General features: G+C 42.0%; 1 protein-coding gene across 1 annotated transcript; it reads right to left on the minus strand.

Moving 5' to 3' along the window:
- Positions 1–11,909: 11,909 nt before the first annotated feature.
- Positions 11,910–15,696, minus strand: LOC138894114 (uncharacterized). The gene is made up of 2 exons (XM_070178794.1): positions 15,532–15,696; positions 11,910–12,317 (listed from the first exon to the last, which is right to left on the minus strand). The coding sequence occupies exons 1-2, from the start codon at positions 15,694–15,696 to the stop codon at positions 11,910–11,912; spliced, it is 573 nt and encodes a 190-aa protein (XP_070034895.1).
- Positions 15,697–17,686: the final 1,990 nt, after the last annotated feature.

The following is a 17,686-nucleotide window of genomic DNA, read 5'->3' on the forward strand; positions in this document are numbered from 1 at the left end:
TTTGGCCAAATAATAGAGCATGTCTCAAAAGGCACAAAGGAACTGGTTGTATCAGGTTCCTATCTGATTTCTCAATAAAGTTTGACAAATCATCAAAACCATAATTGCATAACTTATCAATTTTTCTCTTTTTGATGATGATAAACTCATAATTGATATTCCCCTGAGAACCAGATTCCCAACATGTCCCCCCTACAAATCAGACACTTCCCCCTGAGAACCAGATTCATGTTACCTTGTTACCCCCCTCCCCCCCAATTTATCTTCCCCTTTTGGCATCATTGAAAAGAAGATACAAAAAGTACATGCAAAAAGAAGCCCAACAACATTAACTCATGCCACTTGTGTGCACACAACATGGTAAAAAACAAAATACAAGAGATTAATATTGCACAAAATAGACAACAATTGCTGATTAAAGATAGGGAGAAAATAGAGTAACAACAGTACCAAACAACACAAATATTACAAATTTAACCAACTAAAATGCCATAGTCATTAATTTAACAACACCATAAAAAAGGACGGGAGATGGATAGGACTGGAAAGGGGTTCAAAAGTAGGAGACACTAGGCATGAGGCAGAAAAGATTAGGGAGCAAAAGCCTTGAGGAGTCTGTGAACTCTTTCATTTACAACTCTTTGATAAGTGATTAGCTGCTTCTTTAGGTTCTCAACTTGTTTCCTCAACTCAGCATTCTCAGCCTCCAACCTGGAAATCTCTTCCCCCCTAGGAACCACTCGAACCAGGTTCACGAGTGAGCCTGGATTGCAAGATAGCATTTTCAGCCTTAAGTCTCTTGATTTCTGCCGTAGCTGACCCCTGAGCATCAATCAGTTGGGAGATGGTTGAGTTGCTCCCCACACCTCCTTTCTTCACCACACACTCACATTCTTCTAGTGTGCTCATGGTAAATATTTTCTTCCTGGTCCCCACATAAGCTTTTCCCAATGGAACCTCAAAATTCTCCAAGAACTTTATAAGGAGGAACCCATAATGAAGATCATGTTTTCCATCCTTAAAGCCCGCCACCTTCAACACGTGTTCAATCATGATTCCAGAAAGACTGATAGAAGTGAAAGAAGCCAGTGCTTTGATAAGAACCAAATCCGCAATAGAGGTGATGGATCTTCTCTCAGCCCGAGGAAATAGCACTTTATTCCTAGCTCAAATAACAACAAATACTCTAGCTTAAGAGCTTTCTTGTATACCTTTTCCCTGGACAAAGTCACTTCCTTTTTGATAATCAGCTTCTTAAAATCAGGGAAAACAATTCCCTCCACTGTTCTTAGCCCATCTGTGGGCACTTCAAGAATCTCTCCAAGTGTGTTCTCATTCAGGACAGAATCATTTCCATTAATCTTCAGACACAATGTGGCCCCATCCACCACAAACAATCCAGCATAAAAAATTCGCACTTCATCTTCATACACCTTTGGACTTTGGGTTTCAAAAAGATGGCTCCACTTTTAGTACTCTACAATTTCCACTAGCTCTCTCATTCCTACCTGTTGAACTATCTCATGGTCAAAAACTAAACGCCAAAGCACTTTTGGTTTTTGAGATTGACTTTTCTTTCCAATTCAGACAGCTTCACCCTTGCCCTTTTGGAGGAACCAGGTTCCACGCTAGTACTCTTCCTCTTCCTTAGAGACTTCTTCTCATCTTTCTCCTTCTCCACTTTATCAACCACTTCATTCTAAATTTCTTTTTCAGACACTGGTTTTTTTCTCTTAGTAGCAGCACTCTTCTTTGAATTTTTCCTAACAAGAGAAGGTGTTTCCTTCGTAGGCTCCTTATCATCAACATCCGCCAGATCTAGTGGTGGCATCTCCTCCCCATTGACTAACCTGTCACTAGTCTCATTTTCTTCTTTTTTTCCTTATTAGCCTGAAGAGCATTATTAAACTCAGCCTTGCTCTACTGCCTAGTAGTAGGGCGCTTGAGGGAAAATATTCTTTTTTGTCTTAGAACCACCCCTAGCAGCTAGAAAGCTTATGACAGATTGATCATCAAAATCAACCTCCTCACTTCCAGGAGAATTGCAAACAGACTCAGGTCTCATTTTTGGGATACTCAATTTCTAAAGGAACATAATGGGGAAATTGAATGGGGGCATGTCAGTACTGTCCAGGGGAGGTCTTATATAACTTGGTGTCTCATCCCAACTAGGAGCAGTGGACTCCCCTTGGGTAGAGGGATGGGGTCCCACAGTAGGTTCCCCAATAGTACAGATAGGCACCTGTTCCCCTTGACTCATCTGTTCCCCCTCACCCTGCAATTTTCCCTGACTCACTAGTCCCCCCTGAGTACATTAACCACTACCATTAGCTTTTTAGCTCTAAACCAAACCTTCCTCAACAACATGTTCCCTTTCAAGAAGAATAGATTCCTTCTTTTCTATTTCACTCAGATTTTCTTCAACCTCCGTACACACAACTTCTTTGTCAGTAGAAAAAGATGGAGGGTTACCTGATACAGTAGGAATACTCAGATGTGTCCCTCAACAACCGGTGCCTCATAAATCTCAGATGCAAGTGGTTCCACAATAGCAGCAGAACCCGACTGTTTCTCCAATCTTACTTCCTCTGTCACCGCGGGTTGACTAAACACTTTGACACCTTCATTGAGTTCCATAATTTCTTATAGGGTTTGGAGAAATTGATAAATAGACATTGTTTGGTCTGAGTCAGCCTTCTCGGTAGGAGCAGAAGGAGAAAGAGATGAGACAAACTTTTTGAGAGTTTGACTTTTCTACTTCGTTGGAGACCAGGACAAAAGGTTTGGGAGGAGTAACAATGGGGTTGGTTTCGATGGAGATTAGGCTTTTGTGGGTGAAGTGTTTGGCTCAGATCCAGATGGAGATATCACTTTAGATGGAGATGAGGCTGAGTTGTCTTCAGACATTTCGGGAGATGAATTTTCTTGTTGAGACATGTTTTATTTTCGTAGCAAGAGACAAGAAGAAGAGGGTTTGATAAAACAGAGAAGGAGATGTTCTATGTTTGAAGTTAGGAAAGAGACAAAAAATTAGGTTTATAAAATAAAAGGGGATCGGTTACAAACAGGTGTGAGAGAGGAATGGGTCAACTGGTCGGTTTAGAAATGATGTAACATTTGGGCTTAAAGGAAATTAGAAGAGACGAGAACAAAATAATGACATGGCACCTTAGCAGTTTAAAATGCATATAAGTTTTAGAGGGAACTGCTGACCTGAGTCATAGGAACCAGGTTCTTTGATAGTTTTTTGAAAATGTGAGCAAAAACTTCTAAATGTGCAATACCATTTGTTGCTTGTTTTTTCCTAAATGTGTCATGCGTGTCTACCTGTAACAGTATAAATTTGAGTTAGATGTCGCTAGAAAATACTTTTTAGCAAAGTACCTTTCCTTCTTTACATAGCCAATCATCGAGGGACCATGTCCTTAGTTGAGCTTGATTAACCCCAACTCCAGATGATTTCTCTCAAAATGTTCTCTTCTTAGTGCCTTGGTGAAGATATATGCTACCTGGTCCTCCGTCTTGTAGAATTTCATACATATAAGACCTTTTTCAACATTGTCCTTCAAGAAGTGATGTCGCACATCAATGTGCTTTGTCCTCTTGTGCTGCAGGCACTTGTGTTATCACACAGTAATGGCACACAATCCGTAAATACACCAAAGTATTCAAGTTGTTGCTTGATCCAAAGCAGTTGTGCGCAACAAGAGGCAACAACCGTTGACGACTAATTTTGACCCTCCCCTTTAAAATTAAATTATTTATACATAATAATTTGCAATAAATGTGGTAAAAATAGTGTCTAATCAATAATACCTATTTTCGTATAGATATAATAGGAATTTAGTAATTAATAGAGTTAAATTAATAATTTAGTATTATATAATTATAAAATATATTATCCTTACTATTTTAAAATTATTAAAATAATCCCTATATTTTGATACCCAAATTTTACAATTAATTTAACAAAGTAACCTTTGATTTTTAATTAACTCGCTTATTATTTAAATTAATCCGAAATTAGTTTCATAATTTAGTAAATAAAATATTTAATAAATAATTAGTTAATTATCGTAATTTATAGTATATTTGATGATTATATTTTTTTCATATTTAATTAGAATTAATTAATTTTAATTAAGTTAATTTTAAAGGGATTAAAAGATTAAAAGGCTACAATTGCAAATGCTTAATTAAACACAATATGGCCATTTGTTAAATCAAAACCGACCCAATTACCAGCCCAATACATCCTTTGACCCGGTCCAGATCCACTACTCTCCTTCCATGTTGGCAATCCACCCCCACCCATGCGAACCAACTAAAAACCACCACGTAAGCTCTCCAATGTCACTCACACAAGAAACACACATGCATATGAACCATTAATCCAATTGATCGACGGTCTACATTTAATCTCTGTTTTTCTTTTAATTTCTAACGCCTACCAGATCTCATCCTAGCCGTTGGATTACAATAATCCTATGGTCAATGTTTTTCCCATATTAATCTTTTTATCAATATCAATCCACCAAAAAAACTGTTAGTCTTATTATGTGATTGAATACCATATTTTGCTCTCATATGTCATGATCCAATTCCCACTATAGGCCGTGATAGAACCCAACGTCGCCATTGATTTTAATATTTTTAATATTTTTAATATTTTTAAAGCCATTGATTTTATTTAATAAGAGGTGATTGTAATAATGCAAAGCATGACATAAATGAAAGAGTGAAGTAGTGAATTTAATAATAAAAAACCATGATATATCTACTAGAATCCCCCAAAATCCGATATCACAAGTGCACGAGCAAACTAGTAGAGTATACAAAACCTCCTATACTACTGTCTGGAGTAAGATAGAGAGAAACATAAATGCAATAGAGACTCCGGGCGCTGCAGAACAGCATAAAGAGCAGCTCACCACTAATTCTCCGGGTAGCGGGGTACGCGCCTGTGTGGCCGCCAGATGCGCCTGCCTCAGATCCTGCACGATTAGGGTAGAAGTGTAGCGTGAGTACATAAATATGTACCCAGTAAGTATCTAGTCTAACCTAGAAGAAGTAGTGAGGAAGGGTCGACATCGACACTTACTAAGGGTCAAAGAATAAAGTGTAGAAAATATAAATAGGCATGGAAAACATCGGTAATAACAAAATAATGAACAATAAGTAAGTTGTTCTTTAACTAAATATCAATTAAAAATCTCCAACTATCACCTACTAATTTCAACAAATAAGAGCCATCAAGTAATTGTAAATTCCCAAGTCATGGAAGAATTATCAAGTACAATCGGGATCTGAGCAATATCACGCACGATTTATGCAGTGTCGTACGACCCAATCCAGAATAGTGTGTACATTGCCGAGGGTCGATCGGCGCGAACCATAGATGCATCTATTATACTGCCGAGGGATTCGGCCCGATCCACAGGAAGAGAGAAAATACTCTACGAATTCCGATTAACGGCTACTACATAAGAATAACACTCAAGGAAGGTATAATTTCCACCAACATCCAAGTAACCCGCCCAAAACTCAAAGTAGTGAAACTCTGTCTTTAAAAATCCTTTATCCCATTTCAAATATAATTTAAGTAATTAAACTAACAAGTTGGGTACAGATAAAACAACTAATACATGGTAGAGTCCTACAACTACCCGAACATAAGCTTGATTTGTTTAGCTACATGCGGACTCTCGTCAAATCGTGCGCACGTAGCACCCACAATTATTAGCAAACGATCATTTATAGCACCTACGGGAAAAGTTCCCTCTTACAAGGTTAGGCAAGAGACTTACCTCATTTTCAAGTTCTCTTCCCGGTCCACAATTCAAACTAAAGCCTCAGATCGGTGCCACGCAATCCAAAACTAGCCAAATATTGTATAAATTAATCTATATATGCTCAAAAGTTTATAATAATTTAACTATTAGAGTAATTAGCCAACCCAAATTAGAAGATTTCTAAAATTCACCCCCAGGTCTACATGCCCGGATTCCGAAAATATTTATAAATAAAAATTACCCATAACCTTACGAACACAAATATATAATTTTTACTCAATTCCATAATCATTTTCATGGTCTAATCCCATTTTTATCGAAACCTAGGTTTTTCAACAAAATACTAAAATGTTTCTACAATTTCCATGATAAGATCGACTCATAATCTATGAATTAAACTCACATTGTGTAGAATACACTTACCGCAAGATGTTAGGTGAGAATCCCTCTCTAAAAAGCTTAAGAATCGGTCACAAGATGAGAGAAATGAACAAAATAGGCCAAAGTACCATTTTTAATAAAGTCTCTGCCCAACGATCCTTCTTCGCGATCGTGGAAGAGGCCTCGCGATCGAGAAGGAAAACTGTCCAGGACCCAAAAAATATACCTTGTGAATGCGAATAAGGCCTCGCAATCGCGAAGGTTTGCCTAACCAAAACTTCGCGAACGCGGCCCTACCTTCGCGAACGCGAAGGGCAATTGGCCAGCCCCCCTCCAGACCCAACTTCTTCTACGCGAATGCAAACACATGTACGCGAACGAGACGAACAATGGCCAGAGCATCGCGATCGCAAGCTACTCTTCGCAAACGTGTAGAAAAAAACCTCCCCCAGTCCCATTTCTTCATCGCGAAAGGCGAGTAAGTCTCTGCGTTCGCGAAGAAGGAAACCAGAACCAACAAGTGCAGCAGTTTTGGACTTAGCTCCAGGCGGTCTGAAACACACCCGAGCCACCCGGGACCCCATCCAACTGTACCAACAAGTCCATAAACATAATACAGACCTTCTCAAACCATTGGAACGCGTAAAGCAACAACAAAACTAAGAATCGCATCTCAAAATCAAATCGAATCAACTTATGAACTTTAAACTTCTCAACTAGCTCCGAATGCGCCGAATAATACTTATACTACTCGGAATCACCCCAAATTTTGCTTACATGTCATAACTCACCATACAGAACTATAACCGGGCTAGAAATCCCAAACGGACCTCGATAACTCCAAAGTATACTCCAAACCAAATTTAAAGAACTAGAAAACCTTCAATGAACCAACGTTTAACATTGAGCGCTGAAATGTTCCCAGATCACCCGAAACCCGATCCGAGCACATGCCCAAGTCCAAAATTATCATACGAACCTATTGGAACTGTAAAATCCCGGTTCCGAGGTCGTTTACTAAAAATGTTGACTCAAGTCAAACGTGGCTATCTTAGACCACTATTAAGGAATCAAGTGTTCCGATTTAGACCCGAACCCTTCCAAACCCATGTCAACCATCCCCGTAAGTCATAAAATAGTAAAGGCATATACGAGGAGTCTTAATTAGGGGAACGTGTATCTAGAAAGCAAAACGACCGATCGGGTCGTTATATTCTCCACCCATTAAATAAACGTTCGTCCTCGAACGGGTCTAGAATCATATCTGGAGTGCTGAATAGGTGTGGATATCTGCTCAGCATGTCCTCCTCGGTCTCCCAAGTCACCTTCTCGAGTAGTTGACCCCTCTACTAGACCTTTACCATAGAAATCATCTTTGACCTCAACTAGCGAACTGATCCACTCCCAATCCATACCCAATAATGAGTAGAAGAGGTTGTTGGAAGAATAATACCTAACTATGAGTCGAGGTTGATTTCCTCAGGGAGCTAACAATGGGTGTTAGAGTGTATACTTGATGCATGAAGATGAAACAACTTAAATACACTTCCAATCAAGTTGGTTTTGCAAATTACTTCTATAAACTACACTACTAATGCTCAATTAGAGAAATGAAACTAGAAATTGACTAATTATTTTTGGTTGTTTTCAAATAGGTAAAAAGCCTAGGGATGTAAGCTTCGCCTAGGTGTTCGCTTAATGGGTTAATGACGTTAATACTTGTTTTATGGATTGGGGTGTATTATAGCTCTCAACATCTATGTTACCCACTCAATGATTCTTGGTCATAGAGTGATTTTGCCCAATTTGGCTTTCTCATGCCCAAATGGGTATCAAGCTAAATAGTTGATATGAGCTCAAGTCAGGTTTTCCCTATCTCTAGTTCAAACCCTTTAATTAGGCTAGTCAAATCCTTAACTAGCCCAATTTCTCGTTAGCCAAGTTTTCCTAGACTAGGTCCCTCTTTCTCAAGTAAAGACCAAGTCAAAAAGGCATGAATCAATTATTGCAACCATTAGTTCTAAAATTAAAGCATGAACAAGGCTAAATAACAAACACCCAATCATAAACAAGCATTAAATTAAATACACATAAGGTTTACACACTAGGGTTGGGTCACAACCCTAGTAAGTATCTAGCTACTCATAGTAGAAAATGAAGAAAACAAAGAAGAAACACTAATTAAAGCCATAATATAAAATCAAAATGATAAACTATGATGTTTTTGTCCCAAATTGATCACAAATTATCCAAAATGGTAAACTACAACAACTACAGCTAAGAAAACTTCAAAACTTGACCTAAAAAGTGATTCCTGTCTATTTATAGTGGCCCAAAATTCGCTGACAAAAATGCCCTTTGGGAGGTTCTGTGGCCGCACAATTCCATGTGCCATACACACATTGCTTGAGTCTGTAGGAGGATAGATTCTGCAGCTGCAAAATTTGATCTGCGGCTACACTTCAGCTTATGCGACTGCACAATTCATGTGCGGTCCGTACTTCAGGCAAGGCTTCAATCTTGGTCTTTTTGTACACTCTCTGAACATTTTGAATTCTTGTTAGTGAGACCATGTTCTATGGCCACACAAATTTTGTGCGGTCCGCCCTTCTCTTCATTCCATCTCTGAGCTTCAACAACAGATCTGCAGCCGCAAGGAGAATTCTGTTGTTCGCACTTTCTTCTGCGGCCGCAGAAATACTTTCACAGACCTCACTTTTGGTCTGCTGCACCCCTTCTTGCCTTGTGAGCTGGAACAATCCTATTTGAGTTGGATTTCTTCATTTGAGGCCAAATCTCCAACATTCCTGCAATTTTCACACTTTTATTAGTTTTGGGAACATAAATCAACACTTTTGGACTAAAACAAAAGTAAAAAGGTGCTAATAAGTGGTCAAAATCCATACTTATCACGAACCTACCTGTCAACAATGGCAACTGGCTCCTCTTCATAACCCAAGCTCTTATCTAGCTGAACTGTGTTGTAGTTTAACAGATGCGACCTGTCATCATGATACTTACAGAGCATAGACACGTGGAAAATGTAATGAACTCCTAATAGACTGGGAGGCAAGTCAAGCTCATAAGCAACCTCCCCAACTTGCCTTAACACCTCAAATGGGCCAATAAACCTTGGGCTTAGCTTGCTCTTTTTCTCAAACCTCACGATTCCCTTCATCGGCGAGACTTTCAAGAGAACCTTCTCGCCTACCATAAATGATAAATCATGCGCCTTCTGATCCGCGTAACTCTTCTATCTGGACTGTGCTGTGCGAAGTCGCTCCTAAATAAACTTTACCTTCTCCAAGGCATACTTTACTAAATCAATGCCATATAACCTAGCCTCTCCGGGCTCAAACCATCAGATGGGCGAACGACATCGCCGACCATATAAAGCCTCAAATGGAGCCATCTCGATGCTGGAGTGATAACTGTTGTTATAAGCAAACTTGGCCAAAGGCAAGAACTAATCCCATTGCCCTCCGAAGTCAATCACACATGATCTAAGCATATCATCTAGGATCTGAACTGTCCGCTCCGACTGCCCGTCGGTCTACGAATGAAATGCGAAATAAACCCTACTCTACCCGGTACCCTACTCTACCCGGGTACCCGACCATATCATCCAGGATCCCTCTGCTCTACCCGGGTACCCTACTAGCTCTGTACTGCTCTCCAGAAATGTGAAGTGAACTGAGGGCATCTATCTAAAATGATGGAAACAGGCACACCATACAACCAGACAATCTCTCGAATGTAAATCTAGGCCAACCTCTATGACAAGTACTTAGTCATCACTCGAATAAAGTTGATTTGGTCAGCCTTTCGACAATGACCCAAACGACATCAAACATCCTCAATGTCTGTGATAACCCAACTACGAAATCCATAGTGATGCGCTCCTATTTTCACTCCGGTATAACCATCTGCTGATGTAGGCCACCTGACCACTGGTGCTCATACTTAACCTTATGGAAATTTAGGCATCTCGCTACATACTCGACTATGTCATTCTTCTTCCACCGCCACCAATAATGCTGCCTCAGGCCGCCATACATCTTCTTAGGACCTAGATGAATAGAATACCGAGAACTGTGTGCCTCCTCTAAAATCTTCTCTCTTAATCCATCAACATTTGGAACACATAGGAGACCCTGGAGTCACAAAACCCCATCCTCACTGATAGTAACCTCCTTGGCACCACCCTTTAATATCATCTCCCTAAGAACTAGCAAGTGTGGATCATCGTACTTACGAGCCTTGTTCCGCTCAACTAATGAAGACTGAGCCACAACACATGCAAGAACTCGATCATGCTCTGAAATATCCAACCTCACATGTCTGTTAGTCAAGGACTGAATGTCCAAAGCCAATGGACTCTCCTTCGCTGAAATGAATGCCAAACTACCCATACTCTCGGCCTTTCTGCTCAAGGAATCCACTTATATTTGGCTTGCCCGGATGATAAAGGATGGTAATATCATAGTCCTTTAGTAACTCAAGCCACCTGCGCTGCCTCAAATTGAGATCCCTCTGCTTGAAAACATGATGCAAGCTACGATGATCGGTGTAAACCTCACCAGACATCCTATAAAGATAATGCCTCTAGATCTTGAGAGCATGAATTATCGCGACCAACTCCAAATCATGTATGGGGTAATTCTTCTCATAGGGCTTCAGTTGATGTGAAGCATATGCGATAACTCGCCCTTCCTACATCAATACACAACCCATGCCAATGTGTGAAGCATCGCAATATACAATATACATCCCTAAACCAATAGGCAACACTAACACCGGTGTCATAGTCAATGCAGTCTTGAGCTTCTGAAAGCTCGCCTCGCAAATCATCGGAACATCGCAACAGAGCACCCTTCTAGGTCAGTCTAGTCAAAGGTGCCGCAATAGATGAGAAGCCCTCTACGAACTGACGATAATAACCTGCTAACCCCAAGATGCTCCTGATCTAGATCGTTGTGGCAGGACGAGGCCAACTTTGGACATCCTCGATCTTACTGGATCTACCTTAATACCCTCACCTGATACAACATGCCCCAAGAATGCCATAGAATATAACTAGAACTCGCACTTGGAGAACTTAGCATATAGCTTATGTTCCCGCAAGGTCTGAAGTACAACTCACAAATGTTGCTCGTGCTCCTCCATACTACGCGAGTAGATCGATATGTCATCAATGAAGATGGGCAAACGACATTGCCGACCATATAAAGCCTCAAATGGAGCCATCTCGTTGCTGGAGTGACAACTGTTGTTATAAGAAAACTTGGCCAAAGGCAAGAACTTTTGCCCTCCGAAGTCAATCACACATGATCTGAGCATATCATCCAGGATCTGAACTATCCGCTCCGACTGCCCGTCGGTTTGCGGATGAAATGCGAAGTGAACCCTACTCTACTCGGGTACCCTACTCTACCCGGGTACCCGAGCATATCATTCAGGATCCCTATGCTCTATCCGGGTACTCTACTAGCTCTGTAGTGCTCTCCAGAAATGTGAAGTGAACTGAGGGCATCTATATAAAATGATGGAAACAGGCACACCATGCAACCGGACAATCTCTCGAATGTAAATCTAGGCCAACCTCTATGTCGAGTACTTAGTCATCACTCGAAAAATCGACTTGGTCAGCCTTTCGACAATGACCCAAACGACATCAAACATCCTCAATGTCCACGACAACCCAACTACGAAATCCATAGTGATGCGCTCCCATTTTCACTCCGGTATAACCATCTGCTGATGTAGGCCACCTGACCTCTGGTACTCATACTTAACCTTATGGCAATTTAGGCATCTCGCTACATACTCGACTATGTCATTCTTCTTCAACCGCCACCAATAATGCTGCCTCAGGCCGCCATACATCTTCTTAGCACTTGGATGAATAGAATACCGAGAACTGTGTGCCTCCTCTAAAATCTTCTCTCTTAATGCATCAATATTAGGAACACATAAGAGGCCCTGGAGTCGCAAAACACCATCCTCATTGATAGTAACCTCCTTGGCACCACCCTTTAATACCGTCTCCCTAAGAACCAGCAAGTGCAGATCATCGTACCGATGAGCCTTGTTCCGCTCAAATAATGAAGACTGAGCCACAACGCATGCAAGAACTCGATCCGGCTATGAAATATACAACCTCACAAGTTTGTTAGTTAAGGATTGAATGTCCAAAGCCAATGGCCTCTCCTCCGCTGAAATGAATGCCAAACTGCCCATACTCTCGGCCTTTCTGCGCAAGGCATCCATAACCATATTCGCCTTGCCCGGATGATAAATGATGGTAATATCATAGTCCTTCAGTAACTCAAGTCATCTGCGCTACCTCAAATTGAGATCCCTCTACTTGAAAAAATGCTGCAAGCTGCGATGATCGGTGTAAACCTCACCGGACACCCCATAAAGATAATGCCTCCAGATCTTGAGAGCATGAAATATCGCGGCCAACTCCAAATCATGTACTGGGTAATTCTTCTCGTGGGGCTTCAGCTGACGTGAAGCATATGCAATAACTCGCCTCTCCTGCATCAATACACAACCCAGGCCAACTCGTAAAGCGTCACAATATACAGTATACATCCCTGAACCGAAAGGTAACACTGACACCGGTGCCGTAGTCAATGCAGTCTTGAGCTTCTGAAATCTCGCCTCGCAAATCATCGGAACATCGCAACAGAGCACCCTTCTGGGTCAGTCTAGTCAAAGTTGCCGCAATAGATGAGAAGCCCTCTACGAACCGACGATAATAACCTGCTAACCCCAAGACGATCCTGATCTCGATCGCTGTGGCAGGACGAGGCCAACTTTGGACATCCTCGATCTTCCTGGATCTACTTTAATACCCTCATGTGATACAATATGCCCCAAGAATGCCATAGAATATAACTAGAACTCGCACTTGGAGAACTTACCATATAACTTATGTTCCCGCAAGGTCTGAAGCACAACTCTCAAATGTTGCTCGTGCTCCTCCATACTACGCGAGTAGATCAATATGTCATCAATGAAGATAATGAAAAATGAGTCAAGATACGACCTGAACACCCGGTTCATCAAATCTATAAATGCCACCGGGGCATTGGTCAAGCCGAAGGACATCACTACAAACTCATAGTGTCCATATCTAGTCCGAAAAGCCGTCTTCGGAACATCAGAAACACGAATCTTCAACTGATGATACCCAGATCTCAAGTTGATCATCTTGAACTCCCTGGCACCATGCAACTGGTCAAACAAATCATTAGTACGAGACAATATGTACTCCTTCTTAATGGTAACTTTGTTCAACTGGCATCCCATTTTTTTTTCCTTAAACAACACCGGTGCACCCAAGGCAACACACTCGGCCTGACAAACCTCTTCGCTAGCAACTAAGTTGTTCTTTCAACTCCTTTAACTCTTTTGGAGCCATGCGGTATGGTGGAATAGAGATAGGTTGGGTACCTGGCGCCAAATCAATACATAAATCGATATCATGATCTGGTGGCATGCCTGATAGATCTGAAGGAAACACATCGGAGAACTCCTGCACCACGCGCACTAAATCAATCGTGGAAGTCTCTATAGCAGAATCCCGAACGTAAGCCAAATAAGGTAAACAACCCTTCTCAACCAGATGTCGAGCCTTCAAGAAGGAAATAACCCGGCTGGATGTACTGATAGATGAACCCCTCCACTCCAATCTAGGCAACTCTAGCATCACCAAGGTAACAGTCTTGGAATGGCAATCAAGAATGTCATGGTACAAAGACAACCAGTCCATGCCCAATATGACCTCAAAGTCGGTCATGTAGAGCAATAGAAAATCCTTTTTGGTCTCAGAACCACATAAAGTCACAATATATGACCGGTAAATCCAACCCACAACAATAGAGTCGCCCACTAGCGTGGACACATATACAAGAGCATACAAGGACTCACAAGAAACACCCAGAAAATGAGCAAATTGAGATGAAACATATGAATACGTAGACCCTAGATCAAATAGTACCGAAGCATCCCTACAGCAGATAGAAATAATACCTGTGATCACGATGTCTGAGGCAAATGAATCTGATTTGGCTAGAAAGGCATAGAACCTAGCTGGAGCGCCACTTGACTAGCCTCCACCTCTAGGGCGACCCCTACCTACCTGCCCTCCACCTTTGGCCGGCCGGATGGCTGGTGCGGTGATCATAGGTTGATGGCCCTACTGTACTGCCTTGTCCCGAAGCCTGGGGCAGAATCTCCTCATATGGCCACGCTCCTCGCACTCATAGAAACCTCTCGGTGAGGAAGATGACTGATCGTGAATCTGACCCTGTGGACCTGAACACCCACTGGAAGAATCCTGAATAGCCGGTGGATGGTAGGAGCTCTCTAGAATGGCCTTGAAATAGGGCCGCGCTGGAGCACCCCAAGATGGCAGCGGTGCTGAATACGTGGGCCTGCTAGACTGGGCCCTCACAAACTGACCTCTGCCCCCAGACGAAGCGCCACTAAACCCTTAAGAATATTTAGGCCGCTTGTCCCTCGGTGCCTGCAATTGGCCCTGCTGATGAATACCCTTGATCCTCCGGGCTCTCTCCACAACGTGCTCATAAGGAGTTCCCATCTCAATCTCTCGGGCCATAGTGACCTAGATACTATAGTACAAGCCCGCAATAAACCTTTGCACTCTCTACATCGGTGGGGAGTATCATAAGTGCACGGCGAGACAAATCAGAGAATCTCTCCTCATAATCGATCACAAACATCTGACCCTGCTGGAGCCGCTCGAACTGACCCCATAATTCTTCCTTCTAAGAGGGTGGGATATATCTCTCCAAAAAAAGACGTGTGAACTTGTCCTATGACAAGGGAGGAGAACCTGCTGGTCTGTTAAGAAGATAGGACTGCCACCATCTACGGGCCCTTCCCTCCAACTGAAAGGTGGCGAAGTCCACCCCGTGGGACTCCAATACTCTCATGTTGTGCAATCTATCCCTGAAACGATCAATAAAGTCCTGGGAGTCCTCATGTAGCTCACCGCCAAAGCCAGGAGGATGTAGCCTGGTCCATCTATCTAATAGCTTTTGCGGCTCGCCGATCGCGGCTGGTCTGGGCTCTAGTATAGCTGCTGTAACTAGGTGAGCCCTGCTCGCAGATAGTGCACCCGGGGTTTGATATATGACATCACCATTCCCTGAAGCCTAAGCGGTAGGGGTATATGCTCCCCTTCTCACCTAAAATGTGGCTAGGTCTGCTGGAAATAAACCAGCCTGCATCATAGAGTCTATGAACCGTAGCATACGGCCCATGACCTCCTAAAATACCGGTGCGGACATGAAATCCGTCGGTGCCGGCTCGCTGCAGGAACCTCACCCTGATCTTCAATAATAGGATCCTCCACTAGATCTACTTGTGTCACAATAGGAACAACTCTAGGACGCCCTTGTCCTCTGGCAAAAGCTGGATCCGTCCCTCGGCCTCTACCTTTAGCAACAGGGGGAGCAGCTCCTCTACCGCCGGGTACATCTGCCATGCGCGTTCTCACCATATATGAGAGAATAAGAGAAAATACTTAGCACAACATCAACTGCACGATAGGAGATGAAGAAAGAGAAGTTTCCTAACACCCTATAGCCTCTCGAAGATAAGTACAGACATCTCCACACTGATCCGCAAGACTCTATTTGGCACGCTCATGACTTGTGAGACCTATGTGAACCTAGAACTATGATACCAAGCCGTCACCACCCAATTCCCACAATAGGCCGTGATGGCACCCAACGTCGCCACTAGGCAAGCCAACGGTGAACTATCCATGTAATTGTTCATTTTAATATTTTTAAAGCCATTAATTTTATTTAATAAGAGAACGATTAATAGGTGATTCTAATAATGCAAAGCATGACATAAACGAAAGAGTGAAGTAGTGAATTTAATAATCAAAAACCATGAAATATCTACTAGAATCTCCCAAAATCCGGTGTCACAAGTGCACGAGCAAACTAGTAGAATATACAAAACCTCCTACACTACTGTCTGGAGTAAGATAGATAGAAAAATAAATGCAACAAGAAGACTTCGGGCGCTGCTGAACGGCATAGAGAGAAACTCACCACTAAGTCTCTAGGTAGCGGTGGTACGTGCCTGTGCGACTTCCAGATGCGCCTGCCTCAGATTCTGCACGATTAGTACAGAAGTGTAGTGTGAGTAAATAAACAACATGTACCCAGTAAGTATCTAGTCTAACATCGAAGAAGTAGTGACGAGGGGTCGAAATTGACACTTAGTAAGGGTCAATAAATAAAGTGCAGAAATTATAAATATGCATGGAATACATCGGTAATAATGAAATAATGAACAATAAGTAAGTGGTTCTTTAACTAAATATCAATTAAAAATCTCCAACTATCACCTACTAATTTCAACAAATAAGAGCCATCAAGTAATTATAAATTCCCAAGTCATGGAAAAAATATAGTGTATAATCGGACTCCGAGCATTATCACGCACGATTTATGCCGAGGTCATACGACCCAGTCCAGAATAGTGTGTACACTGCCGAGGTTCGACCGGCACGAACCATAGATGTATCTATTATACTGCTGAGGCATTCGGCCCGATCCAAAGAAAGAGAGAAAATACTCTACGAATTCCAATTAACGACTACTACATAAGAATAACACTCAAGGAAGGTATAATTTCCACCAGCAACCAAGTAACCCGCCCAAAACTGAAAGTAGTGAAACTCAGTCTTTACAAATCCTTTATCCCATTTCAAATATAATTTAAGTAATTAAACTAACAACTTGGGTACAAATAGAACGATGTAACGACCTAGCCGGTTGTTTTGAGTGTTTTAGCCCCGATCCCCTATTTACTACCTTCCCCGTATCTTTTTCTGCTTATGTGACTTGCTGGGAGGTTCCGTTTTTGGTTTCGGAGTGTTTTGGGACACTTAGTCCCTAAAACGGAAGCTTAAGTCTTAGGATTTTGACCATAGTTGGAACTGTGTGAAGACGACTCCGGAATGGAGTTTCGTCGGTTCCGTTAGCTCCGTTGGGTGATTGTGGAGTTAAATTTCAGGTTTTTATTAAAAATATCTGTATTTTCATATGCAATTGATTCCTATAATTTGTATTGACTGAATCGAATTAATTGTGACTAGATTCGGGGCATTTCCTCGAGAGATCCCCATGTACTACATATTTACTTTTGGGACTACGGGGCGGTTCCTCGGGAGATCCCCCTATACTTCATATTTACTTTTGGGATTACGAGGCGGTTCCTCTGGAGATCCCCCTATACTGCATATTTACTTTTGGGACTACGAGGTGGTACCTCGGGAGCGCCCCTGTTGTTTACCTCTATTCGCTGTGTTGTTCACTTCTCAGTCATTTCTTTATATTTTAATGTCCTCTATCTTACTTTTTTATTATTTCCAGTAGGGCCTGACCTAACCTCGTCACTACTCTACCAAGGTTAGGCTTGGCACTTACTGGGTACCGCTGTGGTGTACTCATACT

The sequence above is a fragment of the Nicotiana tomentosiformis genome, chromosome 6, assembly GCF_000390325.3.
Source record: "Nicotiana tomentosiformis chromosome 6, ASM39032v3, whole genome shotgun sequence".
Taxonomy (NCBI): domain Eukaryota; kingdom Viridiplantae; phylum Streptophyta; class Magnoliopsida; order Solanales; family Solanaceae; genus Nicotiana; species Nicotiana tomentosiformis.